This window comes from Tauraco erythrolophus, chromosome 4 (genome assembly GCF_009769465.1).
Source record: "Tauraco erythrolophus isolate bTauEry1 chromosome 4, bTauEry1.pri, whole genome shotgun sequence".
Taxonomy (NCBI): Eukaryota; Metazoa; Chordata; class Aves; order Musophagiformes; family Musophagidae; genus Tauraco; species Tauraco erythrolophus.
Window position 1 is genome coordinate 64,235,343 of NC_141468.1, and position 23,089 is coordinate 64,258,431.

At 43.4% G+C, this 23,089-nt stretch overlaps 1 protein-coding gene across 4 annotated transcripts; it reads left to right on the plus strand.

The window, feature by feature from the left end:
* Nucleotides 1–4,166: 4,166 nt before the first annotated feature.
* NFYB (nuclear transcription factor Y subunit beta) lies at nt 4,167–22,563 on the plus strand. Of its 4 annotated transcripts, none has more exons than XM_086610293.1 (7): nt 4,167–4,200; nt 13,796–13,889; nt 14,395–14,525; nt 16,288–16,485; nt 18,535–18,616; nt 20,991–21,070; nt 21,708–22,563. In XM_086610293.1, the coding sequence occupies exons 2-7, from the start codon at nt 13,796–13,798 to the stop codon at nt 21,738–21,740; spliced, it is 618 nt and encodes a 205-aa protein (XP_086466419.1). In that variant the 5' UTR covers nt 4,167–4,200; the 3' UTR covers nt 21,741–22,563. The 4 variants fall into 4 exon arrangements, with proteins under 4 accessions (XP_086466419.1, XP_086466420.1, XP_086466421.1 ...); XM_086610294.1 differs by lacking the exon at nt 4,167–4,200 and adding an exon at nt 4,205–4,228; XM_086610295.1 differs by lacking the exon at nt 4,167–4,200 and adding an exon at nt 8,025–8,033.
* The last annotated feature ends 526 nt before the right edge of the window (nt 22,564–23,089 follow it).

The following is a 23,089-nucleotide window of genomic DNA, read 5'->3' on the forward strand; positions in this document are numbered from 1 at the left end:
ACTCTGCCCAGCCCCCTCTTTGGCTGGATACCAGTCTGCTGTGAATAAACACATCCTTTGGTCCTCATGGTGTGGATGTCAAAGCTGGCTACTATTATAGCTCTGCCTGTCAGGCATACTGTCACAGTAAAGACCCTACACATGATTCCCTTTCAGAGCTGTGGGACCACACAGCATGAAGGCCACCTGAGCACTTAGTTCCTTCCAAGCGTTAGCAGAAATTTTACTGTTAAAGAGGCAGAACTATCTAAAAGCAAGGTACACTGGGGTAGCTAAAGAATTTTTCAACACGAGTGAGAGCTACTGATACCTGGAAAACAAAAAATGTTCTGAACTTCAATTAATTCCATCAGATCTCATTCTACTGTGACTTGGTTAATTACCTGTAGATGACTTCTTCTGGATTTCCACATTGAATCTTTTTTCACATAGTGCTGCCTGGCTCTGTAGCATCTTCCAAGTATCTTTTAATTAGGATTGTCTAATAAGACTAATAAGAATGCTCTAATCTACAAAAAAAACCCCAAAAAACAAAGAGATAACAAGCATTAGAAAAATCGCTGTTAAAAATGAAAATAAATTCCTGAAGCACCATGGAATTCGTAGTTTGACAACAGACCTATCTCCAGTCTGTTACATTTCACAGTAATGAGAACTCTGGAGAATGTTAGACAAACCCCCCACTACCATCCAGCGCTATTTCTATAAAAATTGTAATTTCTTATTTCGAACACATACTTTTCCAAATGACAGACTCCAGACCACAAGTCAGGCACATTTTGAAGCAGGCTGATATATCTATTTTGCTTTAAAGAAGCATACTTGCTCACCTTTGACAGCTTTCTTGGCTAACAAATACTAAGTAGAACAGAAGATATTTGAAGATTTTGATTTCCTTAACGAAAATTTCAGACCTCAGAATGACAACCTCACCAAATAGATCACAACCTCATGAAACTCTCTTACATGTTACTGCAGTTAAGTCCACCTGCCGTTCAACATTCTTCCCCTCTTTTTGTATAGATAGAATTTAAGCTGATCTAAAACGAGAGGTAGATTGGGTACAGAATATGACGAACACACTGCAGACTGGAGAAGTTATATGTGAACCTGGAGAATATAAAATCTAATGACATGATGGGGAATTTGAGACTGTAACTGATAAGCAGCTAGATAACAAAGCAACAAGCATTATACTAGACGATTTATCAAGATTCACACAAGATGCCCCTGATATGGTACAGAGGGGAGACGCAGATCAGACATGTCAAAATACACCTTTTCAGATATACAGTATGAACAGAACACACGGTGCTGCAAATATATGGAGCCTGAGAACGTACTTAGTATACGGGTAAAATAATAAACCAATTAAAGGCTGCACAATAAATGCGTGACAGAAATTGTTACTAATGGAAGAACACAAGTTAAAACGTATGTAAATGGGAATGCTGGTTTGGATTCCCTGGCTTCAGCTGGCTGTTTAGTTTAACCACTGAGTGCTGTTCTGTCACTAGTAACAATGAACACTTGTTCCCACTATGCTATCCTAAAAAAAACGTTGAGTAAAATAAGTGGATAAGTAGTTTTTCCATAAATACAACACTGATAAATGCCAGCAAAAACACCACAGAAGAAGCAATTGATATTTTTGTTTCGAGTTTGAAAAATACGCAGTAGAAAGATTTGAGGGCCATGCTTTCAAGGAAAGATTCAAAATATTGACTAGCTGCTCAAAACAGGGCATTGTCTGCTCAGTGCCCTGAAGAACCTGCACCCTGGTCAGAGTTCATCTTTCTACTCACTTGTGAAATTCGAGGCTGAGATGAGAGGATCTATCCAAAGATCTTAAAACTGCACTGCAAGATGAATAGTGTATTGTTGTATTTAGTGAACACAAGCTATAAAACAGATAAAGGGGAAAATGCATTCCTTAAGCTCTCAAAGTTAGTGAATGTTCTTGCATTACTTTGCATCTTCTGGGCATTTTCGAAAAAACAACTAATTACTGCTCACAGTACCCAGGAGGCGGAATCAAGCTGCATATAGCATTTGTAGTAAAAACCTGAGGCCATGCAAAATTTGTCTCATTTGATGCTTCAGTTTAAAGTCAAAACAGTCCAAATACATGGACATTTTGAGTGAACTTGAATCTTTATGATATATTGAAACATATGAGACTAATGTCGTCATGTGAAACCAAGTGGAAATGTGTAAGTTTTATTGAGACTTGCTTTGTTTAAATCCCAATGCCGGAAGAAAGCTAGGAGAGGAATTGGTGGACGAGAAGCTCAATATGAGCCGGCAATGTGCTCTTGTGGCCCAGAAGGCCAACCGCGTCCTGGGCTGCATCAAGAGGAGCGTGGCCAGCAGGTCGAGGGAGGTGATTCTCCCCCTCTACTCTGCCCTCGTGAGACCTCACCTGGAGTATTGCGTCCAGTTCTGGAGTCCCCAACATAAGAAGGACATGGACCAGTTGGAGAGGGTCCAGAGGAGGGCCACGAAGATGATAAGAGGGCTGGAGCACCTTTCCTATGAGGACAGGCTGAAAGAGTTGGGGCTGTTCAGCCTGGAGAAGAGGAGGCTCCGGGGTGACCTTATAGCGGTCTTCCAGTACCTCAAGGGGGCCTACAGGAAAGATGGGGAGAGGCTGTTCAGGAGGGCCTGTTGTGATAGGACAAGGGGTAATGGTTTTAAAATAGAGGGAGGTAAATTCAGGTTGGATATTAGGAAAAAATTTTTACCATGAGAGTTGTAGAACACTGGAACAGGTTGCCCAGAGAGGTGGTGGATGCTCCATCCCTGGAGACGTTCAAGGCCCGGTTGGATGAGGCCCTGAGCAACCTGATCTAGTTGGAGATATCCCTGTTCCTTGCAGGGAGGTTGGACTAGATGACCTTTGAAGGTCCCTTCCAGCCCTAACGATTCTATGATTCTATATTTATCAGGTATTAACCAGAAGAAGAATGGTAGCTGAGGCCATTGTGAAACATGAGTTTCATACCAGTTTAGGTAAAGACCCTCAAGTAACAAAGAATGACCATAGGTTATCAAGAACTGCACAAACCAAAATTATTCTTGTTACCTCCATTGCGGAGCTCGCACATACGTGTGTGTTGATGGCAGGTGTGTGGAACGTCTTTGGATGCCTTCACCTAGAAAATCCCTCTCTGGGATTCTAGTGAATGGCAGGATTGGTGGATTATGAAGTGTTTCACATAAATGTTTTGTAAGAGAGGTTTGTAAAACTCAGTGGAGAAGTCAGTCCAATTACCATCTTCACCCAGAAGCTCATATTTCTTCAAATATGAAAGCCTAAAAGCAGAGGGGAAATATGCTCTTCAGGCCTTGTATCACCAGGGGGAAACGATGAGGTTTGCAGTGAGATTTTATTTCTGCAGAGGAAAGGGGCAACACAGAACTGCACATTCTCTCACCCAAGGTTCTGTCCCACCAAATGGCTGGTTGGGACCTAGGTCCCATGGGCCACCCTCCTCCTTCACCAAGCTCTTCGTCAGCCTCTTCTTTCTCAGTCAATGTGAGCCCTTGGAAGCCACCGGGGACGTAATGTCTTTTCCTCCTGACCGACGAACCTAGACACAGGTGTAGGACAGCCCTGAACAGAGCTAAGGAACCCCTCGGCCCTCCATGAAGATGGTGCCTGCCTTACTGACAGCAGGCCCCCCCGCTGAGGTGATCGAGGCGAAGAACGGGGAGGAGGCCATCGGTAAACAGCCGGGACGCCGCTCTCCCCCGTTCCCCAGCTCCCGGCGTTCCTTTACCACAGCCCTGGGGAAGAGCTGCGCCTGGTCAGCGACCCCGCTACACCGCCACCGCCAGCCCCGCACCCCACGGGAGAGAGCCCTTTTGCCGGGGACAAGCAAAGGAGCCTGCAGACGCGCCCCGCCAGGCGCTTTTGCCTCAGCCCAGCCGCCGGGCCCCGTTCGCCCCTCGGCAGGCGCGCCCGGCGCCCCCGTCCCCATAAAGGAGGCGGGCAGGGCCGGGCCGGGCCGCGCCGCGCCAGAGGGAGGGAGAGCGTTGAGGGGAAGAGCCGGCGCGCGAGGCGGGGAGGCGGCGCGGAGGGAGGGCAGCCCGGCTGCGGGAAGCGGGGCTCCGCGCTGGGACTGGTTCCTTCGCAGCCATTTTCTGTCCAACCAAACAGCCGATTTGCGGAGGGAGCCAACCAGGGCCGCACTGGAGGTTTGTGCCTGGCTCCGGCCAATGATTGGTAACCGGTTCCACTGCAGGCTCGAATGAAATGTCCGTCTCCCTCCCCGGGCCCCGGCGCTGCCGCCGCGCCGCCGCCGCGGGGACCAGGAAGTGGGGGGCGGCAGCCCGCGGGCCCCGCCACCGGCCGCTCGCCTCTTTGTGCGACCGGAGGCGCGGGGACCGCGCGGCCGGGGGAGCGGAGCGGGCGGGTGGGGAGGCGGCGGTGGCAGTGGCAGTGGCGGCGGTGGGTCTCGACAGGGGTGGCGGGGCGGCGGACCCCGCCGATGCCCCCCTCTCACCGCGGGGCCAGGCGCGAGGAGGTCCCGTTCCCCTGACTCCTTCCCTCTCCGGCTCCATTTTGTGGCCTAGGCGGGAAGGGGGGGGGGGGGTAGGAGGCGGAGACGGGAGACCGGTTGCCCCGCGGCCGTGTCCGCCGCGGGCCGAGCCGCGGCCGCCGGCGTGCGGGCAGGCGGGGTGCCCGGCACCCCTGAGTGTCCGCTGAGGTCGCGGCGGGGCACCTGCGGGGCGCACGGCCTCCCGCCGGACCGGCGTGCCGGCCGCCGCGACCCCTCGGCGGTGATTTCTTTTCCGGCCGCGCTCGGTGCGTCCTAGGGCTCCTCTCGCCGCCGCCGGCGGCATGGCGGGCTCGGGGGCCGGCGTTGTGGCGGCCGCGCCTCACCGTGCGCGAGCGGAGCGGGCTCCGATTCCTTTCGGTTTTGTCCGGCCGGCGCCGCAGGCCGCCGAGCCCCCTCCCCTCGCCGCGGGAGCGTGGGGCCCGGGCTCCGCTTCGCTTCTGGCGGGCCTCCATCACGCCCACGGCCCCTCGCCGGGCCGGGAGCCGGGCAGCAGGGCCAGAGCTGCCCGGCCTCCCGGCTGCTGCCGTTGTTGGGACCGAAATTTCCTTGAGGGTCTGGCGGTGCTTTGCAGGGATAAGTAGTGTAGGGCGAGGCCGCGGGGTGTGAGAGTCCCGGGGCGGCCGTGCGGGTGGCCCGATCCGGTCACGGTGAGGCGGTGGTCTGCAGGAGGGCTCCGGTAACAGCTCCCGGGCAGCGGGCGGGCGCAGGCGTGCGGCCTCTCCTCCCCGCGGGTATGGGCGCCTGCCACAGTCAGCGTGGAGATCGCAGCCAAGGTGATCAGCAATAAAGTTGCTAAATAACTGGGGATGCGTTGTGTTGTTCGATTTGAAAACAAGGAGTTGTGATAGATGAGGTGTCTATTGAACAGATGCAAGCTGGGGGCAAGGAAGACTTTGAGGCTCTTTGTGTAAGTAGAAGGGTTTCCCCCGGGTGCCTTTGCACTGGCTGCCATTGCAGCGTTGAAGGGCATGACATCAGGAGGTGAGATCCACCAGCTGGCACAGCCGAGCTTCATCGACGACTTATCCTGTAACACACGTGGCAGGTGCGAGAGAGATGGGACTCCGCCACTCTCCACGTCTAAACAACTCCTGTATGTTCAGCAAGTGTTCTCGGGCATACTGGTGCATGCCAGCCACTGCTGCGTCCAGAAATGACGTAGTTGGTGATCTTGGAGAGTGTTGTGTAGGTTATTCACAGACTATCGTACTGGAAAGTAAAAAAACCCTGTGTTCTACTAATGTTTCTGCGGCTATTAAAATATACTGGTTAAGGAAACCTTCCTAGGTTCTGCTGCAATACTGCAGCAATAGAAAATCGGTTAACTCTAGCCCTACCAATTTCTTCGAGGCTTAACTAAAAAGACTTTGTTCTGCAAAGAACTGTCATGAAAAAGCTACCTAGCGTGCTTGGATTGCTTTTCGGAGGACAAAATAATTGATAACAATGACCCAAACAGTTCTTGGCAGTGAAGGGTGTAGAAATCTGGATTTCTGCCCTTGAATGGGCTCTCTTTTATGTGGTAACCTTTGCTTATCTTGCTGATAGATGGACGTTATCATCAATTAAAAAAACCTGCAGCTTTCTCAAAAGAAGCTCAGGCAAAATAGTAGCGAAAAGCGAAATGGAAGGAGCCGCTTCGGGCATTATTCACAGTCTGACTTTAATTGGCTTGCAGGAATGGAGAAATGGTGTTTATGCACAATCATTAGCATAGTGTTCCTAAACAATAAGCTTAGCGATTACTTTTTTTTTTCCCCTTTGCTTATGTGGCCTATAGCATGACAGTTATAACGGTAAGGGAAGATCCATCTATAATTCTCTGGGACACCCAAGATGGTTTAATCTGAATCATTATTTATGAGGTCTGCGTGAGTTGCTTGCCCTCCGCAATGAGCGGGTGATTATATATGGTCTTTGCTGCTAGCAGTTACAGCAATGAAATTATATTTGAAAGAAGTTAAGAATACCGGATGTTCCTCTTTAGACTTAAATATTAGGCAATTACAGCAGTTCAAAATTTAATATTTACCAGTTCTTATTTGTGGTAATAATTAAAGGGAGCAACATACAGAAATTGAGTGATAAAGATTGTTCAAAATACTGTGAAGATATGAAACGTGAAATAGTATGAAACTTTTAAAGACAGATAATTTTGTTTCGTCAACATTTAAAAAAAGGTTTGCAAAGCTCTTCCTTTAGTGCTTTCAGATGCAAATCTAATATCACTTCACCTTTAAAATTTTGCTTAGAAAGAAGCTTGACTTTTCAGTACTGAGTTTTGCAGTAGGACTTTGGAGAAACACAGTATTTGGATATTGATGTTTTAGTGGCAGGATGCTTGTAATAAGTGCAAAATGTGACTATATATACACATGCTAAACAACATGCATAAATAACATCAGTAGAATAAAAGGAAGCGTCAGCAAATTTTATAATTTCAACTGAAAATACTGGCCTGTCCTGAACTAACTTTGTAAATCTCTTGCCCTATTGCTTGAGGAGAATAAGTTTCTTCGCACACTTGATGTACTACTGCAATGAAGGAAGAACATAACCAACTTACAAATGTTATCAAACTTAGAAAAAGGCAGGATTTATGGATTGCTGCTTTAATAAACAGATAAGCTTAGTTTTTCACCCCCAAAAATGCTAGAAAAAATAAAAACTTAATATGGAAAGGTAATATGAGTCTTTCAGTCAGTGTTGCAGGAGAAAGGAGATGCTGGTGCTGTCTGTTGAGCGCTTCAGCACTGCTGCCCTCTTCCAGCTTCTGCAAAAGCAACAAAACTGCCTCCGTTCCTGTGTTCTTGTTTTTTGTCCCTGCGGCTTCTCTCTTTTTACTGCCAAAAAAGAGAAGGCATGGAAACTCAGTTTCTCCTGCTTGCTCTCTACTGCTGATCCACTCTACTTGATGTAAAAATGTGTGCGTTGTTAGTCCACCCGTACGTATTAGAGCTAGCCATGCTTGTGAACAGTTAGCCAGCGTAGTCAGGAGTCACCGCATGCTCCAGCACAGCTAGATCCATGTGGAGGGGACTTGTGTCCGGTGACATCGCAGCTTGTAAGATGTGCCATAAAGTTGATAATACTGGTACATGGAGGGAGAAGGTGGAAAGGTGAAAAGGCTTCACTGGAATTCCATAAGGGAAAGGTTTCCTCCCTGTGGACCAGGGGAAGGAGCCTGGTACAGCCCAGTTGCTAACGAGCCTTAGTGACTGTCAGGTCCTCTCGGCATCAGTCTCTGCGTCTCCTCATGTTGTTCTGCTGTGGAGGAAAACACTGAATGCAAGAGATTAGGGAGCCTGAGATGGGGAGAGGCAGTGCAGCATCTGTTTGTGTTCTAGGCACACGCTAAGGGGTTTTAGCTTTACGTTTTTGTGGATCTGCTGGAACAATGTCCTGTGTCCCGTGAATGTGTTTACCACTCGGTGTTTCTTGCTGCAGGAGATGCTGCTTTGCTGCCAGGTGAGAATTCAGTGAGAAATTAGGTACTTCAGAAGTTACTGAAAAATAAACAGAAATTGAAAACAATTAAAAAGTGTTTCTGTGTAGGAGCAGCAAGTGAGGGTGCAGAAAGCTCAAATAAAACTTTGTCTCTGCTCTTACATAACTGCTTTGCAGCTGTACATCTCTTGTGATAAGGTGTGGTGCGAAATTTAATCTACAATGGCTGCAGTGATTGCTGCCTACAGCTTTAGTTACTGTTTCTGTCCTGCTTCTGGCAGGGACAACTGTGGGGAAAGTGTACCGAGTGCTTCAGCTCATTGCATGTCATTTTTTGCTGTCCCTCTTGTAGGGGTAGCAGTTTTGGGAGAGAAAGAAGTGGATAAGTACCACGTAAAGTGCTTAAATCACAAGAGGCCTTTGGTTTCCCTCTAGAGACCAGTTTTGCAAATCATTGCCAGATAACTTCCCCATTCTTAAGACAAAATCTTGTTTTCTTTGATTCTATTCTTACCTTTTAGACTGTTCCTCTCGTGCTAACAGGTCTGGGCTTGTGTTCTTTAGTTGTCATTTAGCTGAGCCATTGATACTGCTCTCTTAAGAGAGCTCTTAAAGTAAATCTTGCATCCTTTTTAATCTTGAGATACTGAGGTTTTATTAATTCAGTATAGATATATTCTAGGAATAGTCTTGAGGTTTGGGCAACTGACAGAAGCACGTTTTTTTTAAGCATCCTCCAGAAAATTTCTACTTGCACCTTATCACTGAGTTTTTTTCAATGCCCTTGATTTGAAGTGTTTCTCTTTTAACATATTTCTTAGGTTAATTTCCCTGCATCCATTAATTTGTATATTCCTAGTAATGCTCTTTCCTTAGAGATTAAAAAAAAAAAAAAACAAAAAAAACCAAAAAGAAAGCCACCACCAGAAAACTTTGTGCTGCCGTTCTGTATTCAGATGCTTTTTGCAGTGTATCACTGAATATTTGGATTGAGTGTCTGGTACTTGGTTTCTCTCTCTTGTTGATAAAAATCAGATGATGACACGATCACTGTAGAGACTGACATGTCGCTTCTGATATGCTTAGCTTTTAGTCTTGGTTCAGTCAATACATGTATGTGTGGAGGAGCTTTTACTGGTTTCTTAGCGCTGAAGGCTAGGGGTAATGTACAACATGCAGTAAGTGCCTCTTGCAGGTGTGTTCTATGCTGTGTTGGACTGCTGCCTTTTCAAGGACACTGAAAGTTTCGTTTGTTTTTTATTTTTGTTTAAAGGGGGGATTATTTAGCAACAGTGTATTGAGCGCAGCATTTTCTCATTTTCTGAGAATTGTGTTGTGTGTATTACAGACATTGTGCTGCACTGACAATCAGATATGTGGTGATTGACTTGAGTTTTGAACATCTGAAATGAAAACCATAATAGTTGAGCATGTAAGCGTGTTCAGTATGACTACGATAGCAGTGGCCACATTTTTCAGCAGGGTCATGTTTTTATCATGCATCGGGCTCAAAGAAATACTAGTAGAGTGACTAGATGGTATATTAATTACAGTTGCTATATTCAGATGCCTAGATCTAGATTTGAATTAAATGACAGAATTAAATCTGACTGAAATTCTTCCATCAAACTTCCTTGGGTTGAAGTAGTGTGTAGAGATTCTGCTCCTTTTCTCACCGCAAGGCCAGCCAAGCAGTGGAAGAGGCTCCCAGGGCAGCTGGGCAGGCTCCATCCATGGAAGTCTTCAAGATGTGTCTGTGTGAAGCCTTGAGTGACCTGCTCTGAGCTGACCCTGCTTTGAGCAGGGGTTGGACTAGAGACCTTCTGAAGCCCCTTCCAACATTAATTATCCTGTGATCCTGGATTAGGACCTGGTTGTGCTAAGCATTATGCAGAAGGGTGTTAACGCTGTCCGTAATCTCCTGTCCCAAGGTCATCGTGGCAGCTGAAAATCTTTCTTAAAGGCATGCCCGCAGAAGTAATTTCAGTTGATGTTACGTGCTCGGTGCCTGTTTTCTTTATCTGAGACAGATCTGCCTTTTTCTTTTGCAAGCCTTTTCCTGTCAATTTTGCTAATCCCTACTTTAGATTCATAATGTTGATAAGCTTCCATTCAAATTATCACTAATTGTGAAATAATACATACTGTACGTAGATATGGAAATGTGCACACAGGAAAGAATAAAAGCAAAGATAATACCTTGAGGATGCTTTAGTCTAATATAGCCAAAACTGTCTACAGATGCAGCAGAGGTTTATAAGAGATTCAAGCAGGAATTGTCATTTTAAGGTGAGCTGGGCTAATGAAAGCAAGATGGTTTCTTAAATAATATTGCTGGGTTCTGGCAATAAAGATTCAGATGGGGTAGTGTGCAGGACAGGTGAGCAGAACCCAGTGAACTAGCACATTGCTTCAGAAATTTGAAGAATATTGCAATCCTGAAAGAGGGAAACATTTTAGAAGGTATGTTTCATACAAGACTGAAAAAGGAGAGGGGAAGAAACATTGAGGTATTTTAAAGTAGTACTGAGGCTGAGTAAACTTTATGCTTAAAGTTTGTGGACACCCTAATTCTGAGTTAAATTCCAGTAGGGATCAGAGAGCCCAAACTGAGAACAAGACTGCCAGAAAATTCTAACTTAATTTTGGAGGTAGCTTTTGGGATTTACCAGACTGCAGAACATTAATTGCTTCAAATTGCAGAAGGAAAAGAGAGAGACAGCTCTCTTAATGACAGGTGACGTCAATTTTGGTGATCATGACATGCAGGATTTCAGTATCCTTGCATTGTCGTTAACAGCGAACTGAGTAAGCAAACTGCAGACCCTTTGGAAAACTGAAAAGCAACGTTAAGTCTCCCAGCAAAGAGTCTGCAAAACGCAAACAAAGTGCATTTATGTGAAGGCTGACAGATGAAAATCCAGTGCTTAAAACGCTACCCTCCTTGGGGCAGAGCTGCTGCGTAAGAAGCAAAACTGTTTTACAGAAGCCCATCAAAAGTGCTTTAAAAGAAGCAATGTGTGCAATATTCTGTACAATGAAGAAAAGGTAGAAGAGTTTTTTTGCTTGAACAGCTCCTAAAGCTGCAGCCAGCTGTTGTAGTATTGTCTTGATGGGAGCAGCACTCGGGTTACGTGTGCATCTGTGGCCAAGCGTAGCACCAGATGTTGCCTAAAAGTCTGAAAGGAAAACCCAACCCTGTGGCCACAGGCAAAGTGCAGATTAGAGAGAGGTTAAATTGCTTGTGTTTCTGGGGAGGTATAAAAACAGCTCGAGATTGCTTCTCCCTCCCCTTCTCTCTTCAGGCTGGAAAGAAGGGAGCTGCGTGGTCTCACCGGCAATGACCACGCAACCCAGAGAAGTTGTGGATGCCCCATCCCTGGAAGTGTTCAAGGCCAGGTTGGATGAGGCTTTGGGCAACCTGGTGTAGTGGAGGGTTTCCCTGCCCATGGCAGGGGGGTTGGAACTAGATGATCTTTAAGGTCCCTTCCAACCTTAACCATTCTATGATTCTATGACCCTTTGGGGCAGAGGTAGTTTTCCAAAGACACCCAGGTACCCACACAGCTGGTGCAGGTCAGCAAGTGAATCGAGCCAGGTTCTGTCTCCCATGGGGCTGTGTGCGTATCCTGGCAGCCAGGCCGGCTGCTCGGGTCGGAAACAGCTGGGGTGGGAAGGGGGAAGGAATGGAAGTGCTGGTCTGGAGAAGGAACAGCATGAAGTGTAGAATGGGAATGGAAGAGCTAGTTTTCTAGCAAACAGGTAAATAAGCAAATGGTAGCAGAGCCATTTGATGTTAAACGTCGCCAAGAAGATTTGGGGCAAAGGTGAATCTTGTGCTGTGCATCTAAACGTTTTCAAAAGTATCTTTGGATTTGTGTGCCAGTGTTGAAAGAGTTTGCGTGTGCTGGGAACCCTTTCTCCTTCCTTAATTTTTGCCTTAATTCCTCTCTACAAAAGGAGTCTCATTAAAGCACATGACTGCAGAAATACCACCTTACATGAAAAAGAAAGCATGGGAGCTAAATGTTCTGCAAAAGTTTATTTTTTAATACACTAATTTTCAAGTTACGCCTGCAACTGGAAAAAGTCAAGATTGTTCAAAAGTTTTGAAAGGCCGGAGACTTGAGTTCAAACTTACATTTTGCACTGCTAAAATAACCCCTTTAAAAGCAGAACTGTTGTCTGCCATGATTTTATATAGATCTAAGCTTTCTACTGAGCACCTCATGATAGTGTTTAAGGAAATTCATTCTTCCTTTAGAAAGGCAAAATGTAAATGGTAACAGGTTACATGGGCTGGAGCATTTGCTGTTGCAAGAATGCACATATATCATAGAATCATAGAACAGTTTGGATTGGAAGGGACCTTAAAGATCATGACCAGGGACACCTTCCACTACACCAGGTTGCTCAAAGCTTCATCCAACCTGACCTTGAACACTCCCAGGGATGGGGCATCCACAGCTTCTCTGGGCAGCCTGTTCCAGTGCCTCACCACTCTCCCAGTAAAGAATTTCATCCTTACCTCTAATCTAAATCTACCCTCTTTTGGTTCAAAGCCACTGCCCCTTGTCCTATTGCTATACGCCCTTGTAGAAAGTCCCTCTCCAGCTTTCTTGTAGGTCTTCTTTAGGTACTGGACGGCTGCTAGAAGGTCTCTCCAGAGCCTCCTCTTCTCTGCATGTTGTGTACTGTGGCAAAACGTGGATGCTAAGCCAGCAATGTGTTGGGTTGCTGTTTACCTGTGGCAAGTCCCCACTGAAGAGGCGCGAACTTCCAAGGGATGTAGGAGGCATCTTCACCTCTTTCACCTCTGTGGAACCAAGAAGCACCATACATTCGATGTTTCCGGGTGGTGGGACAGAAGGCTGCTGGGGAGCCTTGGGCCACAGCTTTGGTTCAGAGCAGCACTGTGAGACCTCTTTACTTGTTCTCAAAGTAGGTTTTCTAGCAAATGTTGAGACTTGCCAGCAAGGGACTGCTGCTGATCTTGGTAGTTTTGCCCCTGTTGGAAGGAGGAATGCAGGAAGGGCAGGCTTCTCCCAGACTCCTTCAGCTGAAACGTGGTCAGTGTCTTCCAGGACAAAGGTTCCTAGCAGGGGAGGGAAGTACTGGCACTTTTCGCTTCTCATTCTCCTGGCAGTCAAATTAGCTATTAAACTGTGACCCAGTCTCTAAAGCCTCAAGGAGACTTGTTGGCTACCACGTACGAACGTTCAGAGAGGAGCACTGAAGGGTGCCCAGAGAAGTGAGGTGGGACAGAAGCAGGTAAAGCAAAGGAAAATGTGACTTAGAAGACATCAAGGAGTGACTGATGCCTCAAGGAGGATGAGGATGCAGAGCCTGTCCTGAGGTCTGGTTGGGAAAAGTTTGCCAATGGGCTTGACAACAGCTGTCTGGGTGGAGGGTAATGGTGAGTGAAGGGTGTGCTCCATTTTTTGCATTAGGTTTTGAGGCTTGTTCAGAGAAACAGGTGCCTTGGCCTCGTCTGGTGAGACTCTCATGGGAACAACACGAGGTTGTTACATATGTGCTGCGTGAGCCAAATGTTTTTTTGCCTCTAGTTGAGTTTTTGGGGAAGATTCACAAGAGTTTCGCTATTTTCACTGTCAGTAAAGCTCAGTAACGAGGGTGAGAATACTGTTCCCAAATGGCAAAATATTCATACTTTGTATAAATTGGTCTCATAGTTCTAAGTTGATTACAGTGCTGTTTTTCATCAGTAGCTGCACTTACAGTCTAACAAGTGTACCTGAAAAGTTTCTTTCTTCTGGTTGCAGATGGATGGTGATAGCTCTACAACGGATGCTTCTCAGTTAGGAATTGCTGGAGATTACATTGGTGGTAGTCACTATGTGATACAGCCTCACGATGGTAAGAGTTGTAGCAGTAGATACTGCTATTCCTCTGTGTGTGTAGATATATGTATTTTCCCTTTGCAATTCTCATCTAGTTCTCTGCTGTCTTCTGCCACACTAAGAATTTGTAATTGTTTGTATTCATAACGCCTCACTGTATAAAGCATTTTTTCAGCAATCTGAAGGTGGAGGTTGGATTTTTCAATGTTGACACTGAGTCCTTTGGGCTGATGACAAAAAAATTGATGTTCTAGGAAACAATTTTTGTTTTGCCATGACATTAACAATGTTTGGTGTTCAGCAGCCACACACATTTCTGTGCATAATATGATAAAGATGATATTGAACACCGATAAGGTAGCCTGGTGTTACATCTATTTTTAAAATTATTTTTACAATGTTAATACACTGTGCTTTCAAAGGTCTTCGTCCTTCAGTGTAAGATTTTAAACTGACTTAATTATTGCCTACTGTCTATCAAATAAAATACAATTTCTGTTAACTTTTCTTTGTTTCATTAGACACAGAGGACAGTATGAATGATCATGAAGATACAAATGGCTCAAAAGAGAGTTTTAGAGAACAAGATATATATCTTCCCATTGCAAATGTGGCAAGGATAATGAAAAATGCCATACCTCAAACAGGAAAGGTAATACTTTCTCTGGTAAAGAAAGTGTGTTAATGAGTTTTATTCCTTCTTCTGCATGAATTTGAGTTGGTAGAACAATATATTTTTCCAAATATTCATGGTTTATTGGAGAAAAGGAAAAGAAAAGAAAAGAAAAAAATCTGAGCAGCAGGTGATTGAGACCAAGTCTATTTTTCTTAGGTTTCTGAAAACTTTTGCTGACTGCTGTAATGAGAGTATCCAGAACAGCGTTCTTCACAGGGCTTTCAAGGGCTTTCTTTTTCTAAGATGTGTTCTCTGAAATTGTCATAATGGGTCAGAATTGGTGACAATCCCATATCAGTAAGAATATTTTATATGCAAGTCTCTTATAAAATTTAATCTGCTTTTATTGAGGTGCATAAAATTTGGAATAAGTGAACCATTTTGGATGAAATAAAAATCTGTTCCTCGTCCTGAAGGAAACAGAATGGTTAGTCTTCCATCGCCCAAATTTTTACGTATCCAAACACCAAAATGACCTAAGTCTGCCTTATACCATGTAGCAGATAAGACCAGATATTGAAAGACTTATTTTATTTCTTACTTCTAAGAATAGACTTTTTAATCCATTCTGCTGAGCTGGTGATTGTCTAAGCGTATTCCAATACAATTCCTGCCCAGTAACATTTCCTCTAGCTAAAGCTGTGGATTTTTTTTCTTCCTTTCATTTTTTGAGATCACTCTAAATAGAAGCAAGAGTAAATTTTGTCGCATCTGCTTGTACTTTGATAGTGTTCAGGCCTTTCTGGAGATCTGGGTGTTACATTTGTATCTTAGCTGTGAAAATCTCTTCACTAGCCCATATTGTCATAAAATTTAGTGATTAAGATGAGATTTTTCTCAAGAATTTAGCATATGGGATGTCGAGCTCTCTTGTAAAATCAGGGAGGTTTTTGTGGAAAACTGCAAGGGAAGCTGCTGGCTGATGAGTTCTTCTGAAAATCTCGCCCTGTGTGACTGAAAATATCGGAGGAACTAGCAAAGATTCTACATACAGTTCCTGCTTCATTATTTTTTAAAAAATGCAAACAGGTTCTTCTCATGTGAAGAATAAGAATCTTAATTATTATAATCTTTCAGTTGGCTCCTGTCAGCTTCCCAAATAATCATGAGTAATGCTTGCTGTTATTTTAAGTCAGGTAAATTACTTTTGTCCAGCTGAAAACTGTAATCAAATTTACTTACTTCATTCTTGCCAGGGGCATATGTTTCTTCATTTGAATTCTCATTTAGAAAATTTATACCAGATTATTAAAGCACTAGAGAAGCTTGCTGCTAGGCATGTATTCTAGTCCCTGAATCTGGACAGGATAAAAATACTTGTCATTGCTGAATTTGTGGAAATGTACTGCAGTGGGATTGGAACTGCTGGGTCTATTAAAAGGAAGATGGAAGTGGGCTATGACACTGTAATGGACAGGTTTAAAGAGAAGGTGTAGGTAAGGAAAGTAAAGGATACTGAGATGCATCTATATGTAAAAGCTTGTGTAGTTTCGACGTCAGGAGATCCTGGCAGTTGGCTGTGCTGCTTGAAATAGTAAAACTTATGTTAAAATCATGTTGCAGCTGTCCTTACATAGAGCAGTGATGACATCCAGTAGTTCCCTCACATACAGGTGTTGCCTAAATGGGTATTACCATGAGATGATATGTTTCCTTTTTCATCTAGTGTATTTTTGTTTGGTTTTTTAAATCTTCTTACATCTTGATTAATCATTTTATGATACTTTTTTCTTACTAGATTGCTAAGGATGCAAAAGAATGTGTGCAAGAGTGTGTAAGTGAATTCATCAGCTTTATAACGTCAGAAGCAAGTGAGAGGTGTCACCAAGAGAAAAGAAAGACCATCAATGGAGAGGATATTCTCTTTGCCATGTCTACCTTGGGGTTTGATAGCTATGTTGAACCTTTGAAATTATACCTCCAAAAATTCAGAGAGGTTGGTGTATTCTTCAGTATTTCCTCATTTATTTAACCTGATTGTGTTTATCTTTAGCTCCCTGTCTTTGTAATTGTATAATGGATAACTTGCACAGTATCTCACAGCTATTGTCAGGGACTAATGCAATGTCTAAAAGCATTCCAGAGGATATAAAGAGAAAAAGGAGTAAGTAAGCATTTTGATTAGACTTGCTGATTCAAAGTAGTTAAAGCTTTCAACTGAATAAATTCTCTAGTATATAGCTGGTAGTAAATCACTGTGTTCTTTAAAGGTGCCTATTAAGAATACTTGATTCCATCTTCGGGTTCAATCAATAAAACTGTACTAGACTGCATCCTTGGAGGAACTAGCCTAATTCCTATTGCTTGTCTGGGCTTCAGATCTGCAAAAGAAAAAGTTGTTTTTCTCATGTTGGAATAATGATTCACATGGAAGTCTATCTGCTTCAATGTTTTTTTAATATGTTTTTTTTATGCTGTCCCTCTGTTTGCTTTTGATACATAGTACTTTGTAGGTATGTGATCCAAGCAGTTTAATTTATCCTTTCTCTAGCAAAAAGTGACCTTTTTTTTTTTCCTTTCAGCAATTTAAACTTTTTGAAAAAGATGTTGCTTCTGCTTGAGTTTTTTGTTCTGGTCCCCTGTTCCTCCACCTCCTATCTGGAGACTGAAGAGAATTATGCTTTCTTGCTTCTTTACTTTGGTGTTCTTTTACCCTAGAATACCAGATTTAACCAAACAAATCAAAGGTATTTTTCTCTAGTTACCTCTCTTCCTCATAGTCCTGAATGAGTAAGTTGTTCAGGGTTAAAATAATCCTGGGGAAAAAACCTCAAAGCAGATTAATTTAATTTTTTGTTTAAAGTGGATCCCTCTGTTGGTATGGCTGCTTGGTTTTACTAGCATGAGTGAGTCAGGTATGTCTAAACTGGCAGTGTTGTAGATAGAGATGCTCTTCTGACTCTTTGTTCTGTAAATTTAAGGTTTTTGGTTAATGGGGTCAGACTTGCTAGTGATATTTAATTTGCTGATAGCACTTGAAGCTTCTCCTTCCCAGAAGATCATTTGCTGTGCTAACTGAGTAACAGGAGGTGCAGTCTGAAAGTTGAAGTACTGCTGTGTGCTGTCTTGTTCCAGTTCTTTGTAGCAGTTGCACGTGCCGTCAGAGTGCTGTACGTGCTTCAATTAAAAACGCAAGTAGTGCCTAACTAGCTTCAGTACTTCCAATGAAGTCTGAAGTCGGTCTGTGCTACTTATCATTCTGAAGTGACCATTTTTGCAGATGTATATGCTGTGGTAACAGACTGGTGGGAATGGATTTTGATTAGATGGATAGATTGGATGATTTTGCTCATCCGTTTTAAAACTCCATTCCAGCTAGTTCTGTCTTCAGGGTACCATATGTAGTGAAGTGCTTCTGTTCTGTAGTTTAGTATTTAGTCTACATCAGAGAATACTTTTTGCACCTATATTATTTTTCTTAGATGTTCTTATGTAATAGCATAGAGCATCAAACTTCATACTTGTAAAACTGCATGCAGATGACTGGGAGCCTTGGCGTTCTGTGCTGATATCCTTTTGGCTGTAGTCCTTGGTGTAGGAAAAGAGATCCAATATCCTCGTTTTAAATGTCAACTCTTAGTTGTATGATGATGGCACTTGCATGTGGTTGGTAAGCAAATGTTGCACGTTGTCAGTAGTTCAGAGATGCTGTGATTTCTTGTAAATGCTCTTAACTGTTCTGTCTGGATTACTGCAAATCTTTGACTTTCTGCAGAAGGTGAAAGCCTTTCTTAGAACTACACAATCCTAGTTTGCGGAACTTTTGTTTCTGAGGAGCATGGCTAAAATGAAAAACACTCTTCATGTATTCTTGTAATATGTATGTTCTTAAATCCAATAGAGTTTCATGGGTTTGGATTTCAAACTCAGGCTGCTGCACAGTGACTCTTCTGCAAGTTCCAAACCTTGGCTAGAGCTCCTGGGATCTTGAAACAATGTCAAGCCAATTGTACTCTAATACATTTCTTTCTTCTCCTCCTTCCAGGCAATGAAAGGAGAAAAGGGAATTGGGGGAACAGTTACAACTGGAGACAGTCTAGGTGAGGAGCTCACAGAGGAAGCATTTAGTAAGTGACACTTTTTAATTTATTATATTTTTACTCTGGTCATAAAACTGGCTGGAAATTAAGAATCTAAATATTGCAGGGGACTTACAGAAAGCTTTATTTTTTTTTAATATGACTATTTTAATTTTATAATTAAAGATTAGGTGATGCAAATAGTAAACTCTTATCCGTACTCTCTTGTATATAATAGCTTTGGTTCAGAAGTAGTAAGGCACTAGCACAACTATAGGCCCAACTTACTTACCTTGGGTATATTGATAATGGTTTCTGGATTGGAGCTGTTGGGAGTCTGTCCAGCTTGGAACTTCTCAAATCAATATATAGGAATTGTTCTAAAAGCGTTACTTTGTATATTTAAACTGCAGCTCAAGAGTAGAAGGAGAATATATAGTTGGAAACTTCTGATTGCATCTGCATCCAGAATCTTATTTTGTCTGGGCAAAGAGGCAAATTCACAAAAAGCTTTTCTTCTGCATGCTCATGCTCTGCTTAGCTGAGTACAACGCCCACCAGAAAATGGAAACCAGAAAAAAGGAATCCCCTTAAAACTGTGACTCCTCTGTCGCCTTCCCAAATTGGATATGGTCCCTGTTAAATGGCAGAAGGCTGAAGATCTGCTCCTAGTCACTTGTTCAGATATCTCAGGCCTAGGAGCCTGAGTGTGCTCTATGAAATAAGCCCTAATTTGCTGTGATTTGAAAAGAGCAACTTTGGAAGTGAAATTTAAGTCTTTGCAGGATGCAAAGGAGATGTTGCAGTAGTAGAAGAAGGAGGAAAGAAAATTTTCTGTAAAATCACTGACGGTGTCAAGTGCTGCAGGTGTTTCCCTCCATAGGGGCAGCTATAGATGTACTCGGAGCAATGGTCTCACCGCAGCAGCAGCAGTAATAGCTGCACTACTGTGGCCTAACGCTTACCCTGTTGTCTTAGCCCAATGCCAGGGCTGAGTCAGAGGCTTGGCATTAAACTGTTGGATGTGGAACATGCGCATTGAAGGGCAGTAAAACTTTGGACCTGCCCGAGCCACTTCTCACTATGATCTTACTGCATCTCTGAACTTGCAACTTAAATATTTGACAATTAGTACAATGAAGGTAGGGAAAAACCCCACAGCCACCAACCAAAACCTCCATTTTAAAAACCCCTAAGCATCAGCTCTTATGGATTACACTGTGTTTTCAGAATTTTTTTGTGGGTTATACATCTAATTTATACATAGTAACAGCCATATTTCAGAAAGAAAAAAGGCCCATTGTTTGTCTCCTCGTGGGAAATGTTATGCTACAGTGACTTTTAAGAGTTTTGCTGCTTTTCTTCCAAGTAGCAGTTGTAACGTATCTACTCTATAATCTACTCTAATCTATATTTAGATTAGATATAAGGAAGAAATTTTTCACTCAGAGGGTGGTGAGGCAGTGGAACAGGTTGCCCAGAGAAGCTGTGGATGCCCCATCCCTGGAAGCATTCGAGGCCAGGTTGGATGAGGCTTTGGGCAACCTGGTGTAGTGGAGGGTTTCCCTGCCCATGGCAGGGGGGTTGGAACTAGATGATCTTTAAGGTCCCTTCCAACCTTAACGATTCTATGATTATACTCTGAATGTCTCAGAGCTCAGCATACGTGTTACTGTAAAGGTTTATCTTAGGGCATCACTCCTGGCGTTTTCTCTCTGCATCTCAGAAGTACTTTTTACTCCGTTCCTTGGCCTCCTCTCCCCTCTGTGACATTCAGAGCTCTTGTGCAGCACCCTGAAGGACAGGCTGAAGTCAACCAGTGTAATGTCAGGTCTTAGGCTTCCTATCAATGCCTTTGCCTCTGGCAGTGCCTTTGTTTGTCATTGCCTGTCTCTGGTCATCTCCGCCACCTTCCATGGGGCTTCCACGTTACGCAGTCCCTGAGGGATCCTGTTTTATAAAGCAGTGTGACGTTTTCAGGGACTTCCTCATGCACGTGTATGCTGACCTTATGTCTAAACAAAACAAACTCTCCAAGTTTCTCAGGATATTGAATGCTGGAGATTGCATTTTCCAATGGTCAAGATAGCAAACTCCACTCCATTCGCCAGCGTACAGCTGTGTATGTTCTGCTTCAGATACGTACAGGGGAAGAACAAGCTGCAGTCTTACTTTTAGATTGATGCAAAATTAATTTGAATTTTTTTCTTAAGTGCTAATGGGAATAACTTGTTGACTTGTGTGTAAGTGTGTCGCAAGTGTGACTGTAAGCAGTGCAGGATGGTAGCTGTCAGGAGAGGAGCAGCTCCATAGTCCCCGAGCGGACCACAACTAAAGGTTACTTAGTGGTGACACACATCAAACAAGGCTCCGGGTATCCCGCAGTTCCTGTCTAACGTTCTTAAAATGCTCTTTCTTTCAGCTAACCAGTTGCCAGCAGGCTTAATAACCACAGATGGCCAACAGCAGAATGTTATGGTCTATACAACTTCATATCAACAGGTACTGTGTCCCATCCCCTGCTCTCCCTTCTACTGCTAAAATTCAAATTTTAGTTCAGCTTCCCTGTTCTGAAAGATGATCAGAGGGCTAGAGCACCTCTCCTATGAAGACAGGCTGAGAGAGTTGGGGTTGTTCAGCCTGGGGAACAGAAAGCTCTGAGGAGACCTTCCAGCAGCCTTCCAGTACTTAAAGGAGGCCTACAAGAAAGCTGGAGAGGGACTTTTGACAAGGCTATGTAGTGATAGGACAAGGGGCAATGGCTTTAAACCAGAAGAAGGTAGATTTAGATTAGAGGTAAGGAAGAAATTCTTTCCTGGGAGGGTAGTAAGGCACTGGAACAGGTTGCCCAGAGAAATTATGGATGCCCCATTCCTGGAGGCGTTCAAGGCCAGATTGGATGAGGCTTTGAGCAACCTGATCTAGGGGAAGGTGTCCCTGCCTGTGGCAGGGAGCTTGGAACTAGATGATCTTTGAGGTCCCTTCCAACCCAAACCGTTCTATGATTCTATAATTTTGTTTTGTCTTTTGGTGTTGGCTGTTGTGACATTCCAACACTTGTGACAATTCAAGGCTGCTAGCTGTGATGCAGTTTCAGAAAAGGTGCATTTGAATCTGAGCTTGCATTTTCTTTCTCTAGATCTCTGGTGTTCAACAAATTCAGTTCTCATGATTTGAAGAAAACTTTGGATCTGGGAACACGAGACGGAAAAGCTGTGCAGCTCTAACTAAGAGGCAGTTTAATGACTGGTGAAGAGATTTATCTCTTTGTATATTAAATAGCTGTAATGTAGCTACCAGAAGCTTGACTAATTGAGGTGTGAATTCTGACTCAAATCTTTTTCATGATGATTTTAAAAAAATAATAATTGGATTTTAAAGGTATTAAAATATTTTTGTTTTGTACAAGAGTTTGTTGCTCTGTATAACTCCTGTATGCATTGTATATTGCAATTTATTACTGTCAGAGATTTGTAGACAGTTTCTTATTTTCATATTGAATCATTTTACTTTTGTAATTCAGGTAAACAGCTGGGTTAATTCATGTTTACCCTTTGAATAAAATTGTAAGGGTAAAGTTCATTTTTGAATGCAAGTTGCCTTTATTATAAAGATTGAGTTGGTCTTGGTTATGTAACTTGTCTTGCATGACAACCTCAACTAACTTTACATGTCAGCATATTTATTGAAATTTTGAAAGGGACATTTTCCTCGTGAAACTAGTGGCTTAAGAATTGATACAACTGGGTTTTTTATGTAACTTCAGAATTAAAAGTTAATCAAAACCAAACAATGCTCTACTACATTTAGAGACTTAGAGCTTATCAACCGTATTGATGAACACTGACTGTGTGTGATGCAGGTCTTCATTTCATTTCATTTTTTTTCAGTTGCATTAACGCTCCTTAGACTTACTTTGATATATTTGAGGTAGTCTTTGTGCTACTGAAAGAATTCTTCCTTTTTATGTATGGTTTTTAGAATCCAAAACTTAGAAGCTCGGGGGGGGGGGGGGGGGGGGGGGGGGGGGGAGTGGATTTTATAGTCCTTGTGGTAAAAGATCTCATTTTAACTTTTTACTGAAATGTTTTAAGGTTTCTTGTGAGACTGTGGGAACTCAAATGTGTTAGCGACTTTTCTGTGTACAGGCTGCGTGTGTGTGTGTGTGCGCGCGTGCGCGAGTGGCCGAAACTTGAACAAGTGATACAAATCTGAAATGGAAGACAGACTTCCAGTTTGCTGTCTCTTCCCTGGTTTTGCAATAAACTCTACCTAGCTAATGTAGTTCTGTATGTTTAGTGAGCTGTTCTTAGTAACATTGCTGTTTCTTTAAAAATGGGGTGGGTAATTTTGTTAGATGCAATGTCTTAGCCTGTTAGGATAGGATAGGGGTGGTGGGTTTAGTAATAAATCTTATTCAGACTGAATTTTAAGACCTCTGATATTTTTACTGTTTGCAGTGGACTGAAATGTAATATAGTAATTAAATTTCCACATACCTGTCATTAATTTAAGCAAATC

Bases quoted from the DNA above. Each gene is read 5' to 3' on its own strand.
- NFYB (XM_009984810.2), top strand. From the start codon at position 10,254: ATGCAGCAGAGGTTTATAAGAGATTCAAGCAGGAATTGTCATTTTAAG. The intron at 10,302-13,795 runs GTGAGCTGGGCT...TTCTGGTTGCAG, and splicing joins GCAGGAATTGTCATTTTAAG to ATGGATGGTGATAGCTCTAC. The intron at 14,526-16,287 runs GTAATACTTTCT...TTTTCTTACTAG, and splicing joins CCATACCTCAAACAGGAAAG to ATTGCTAAGGATGCAAAAGA.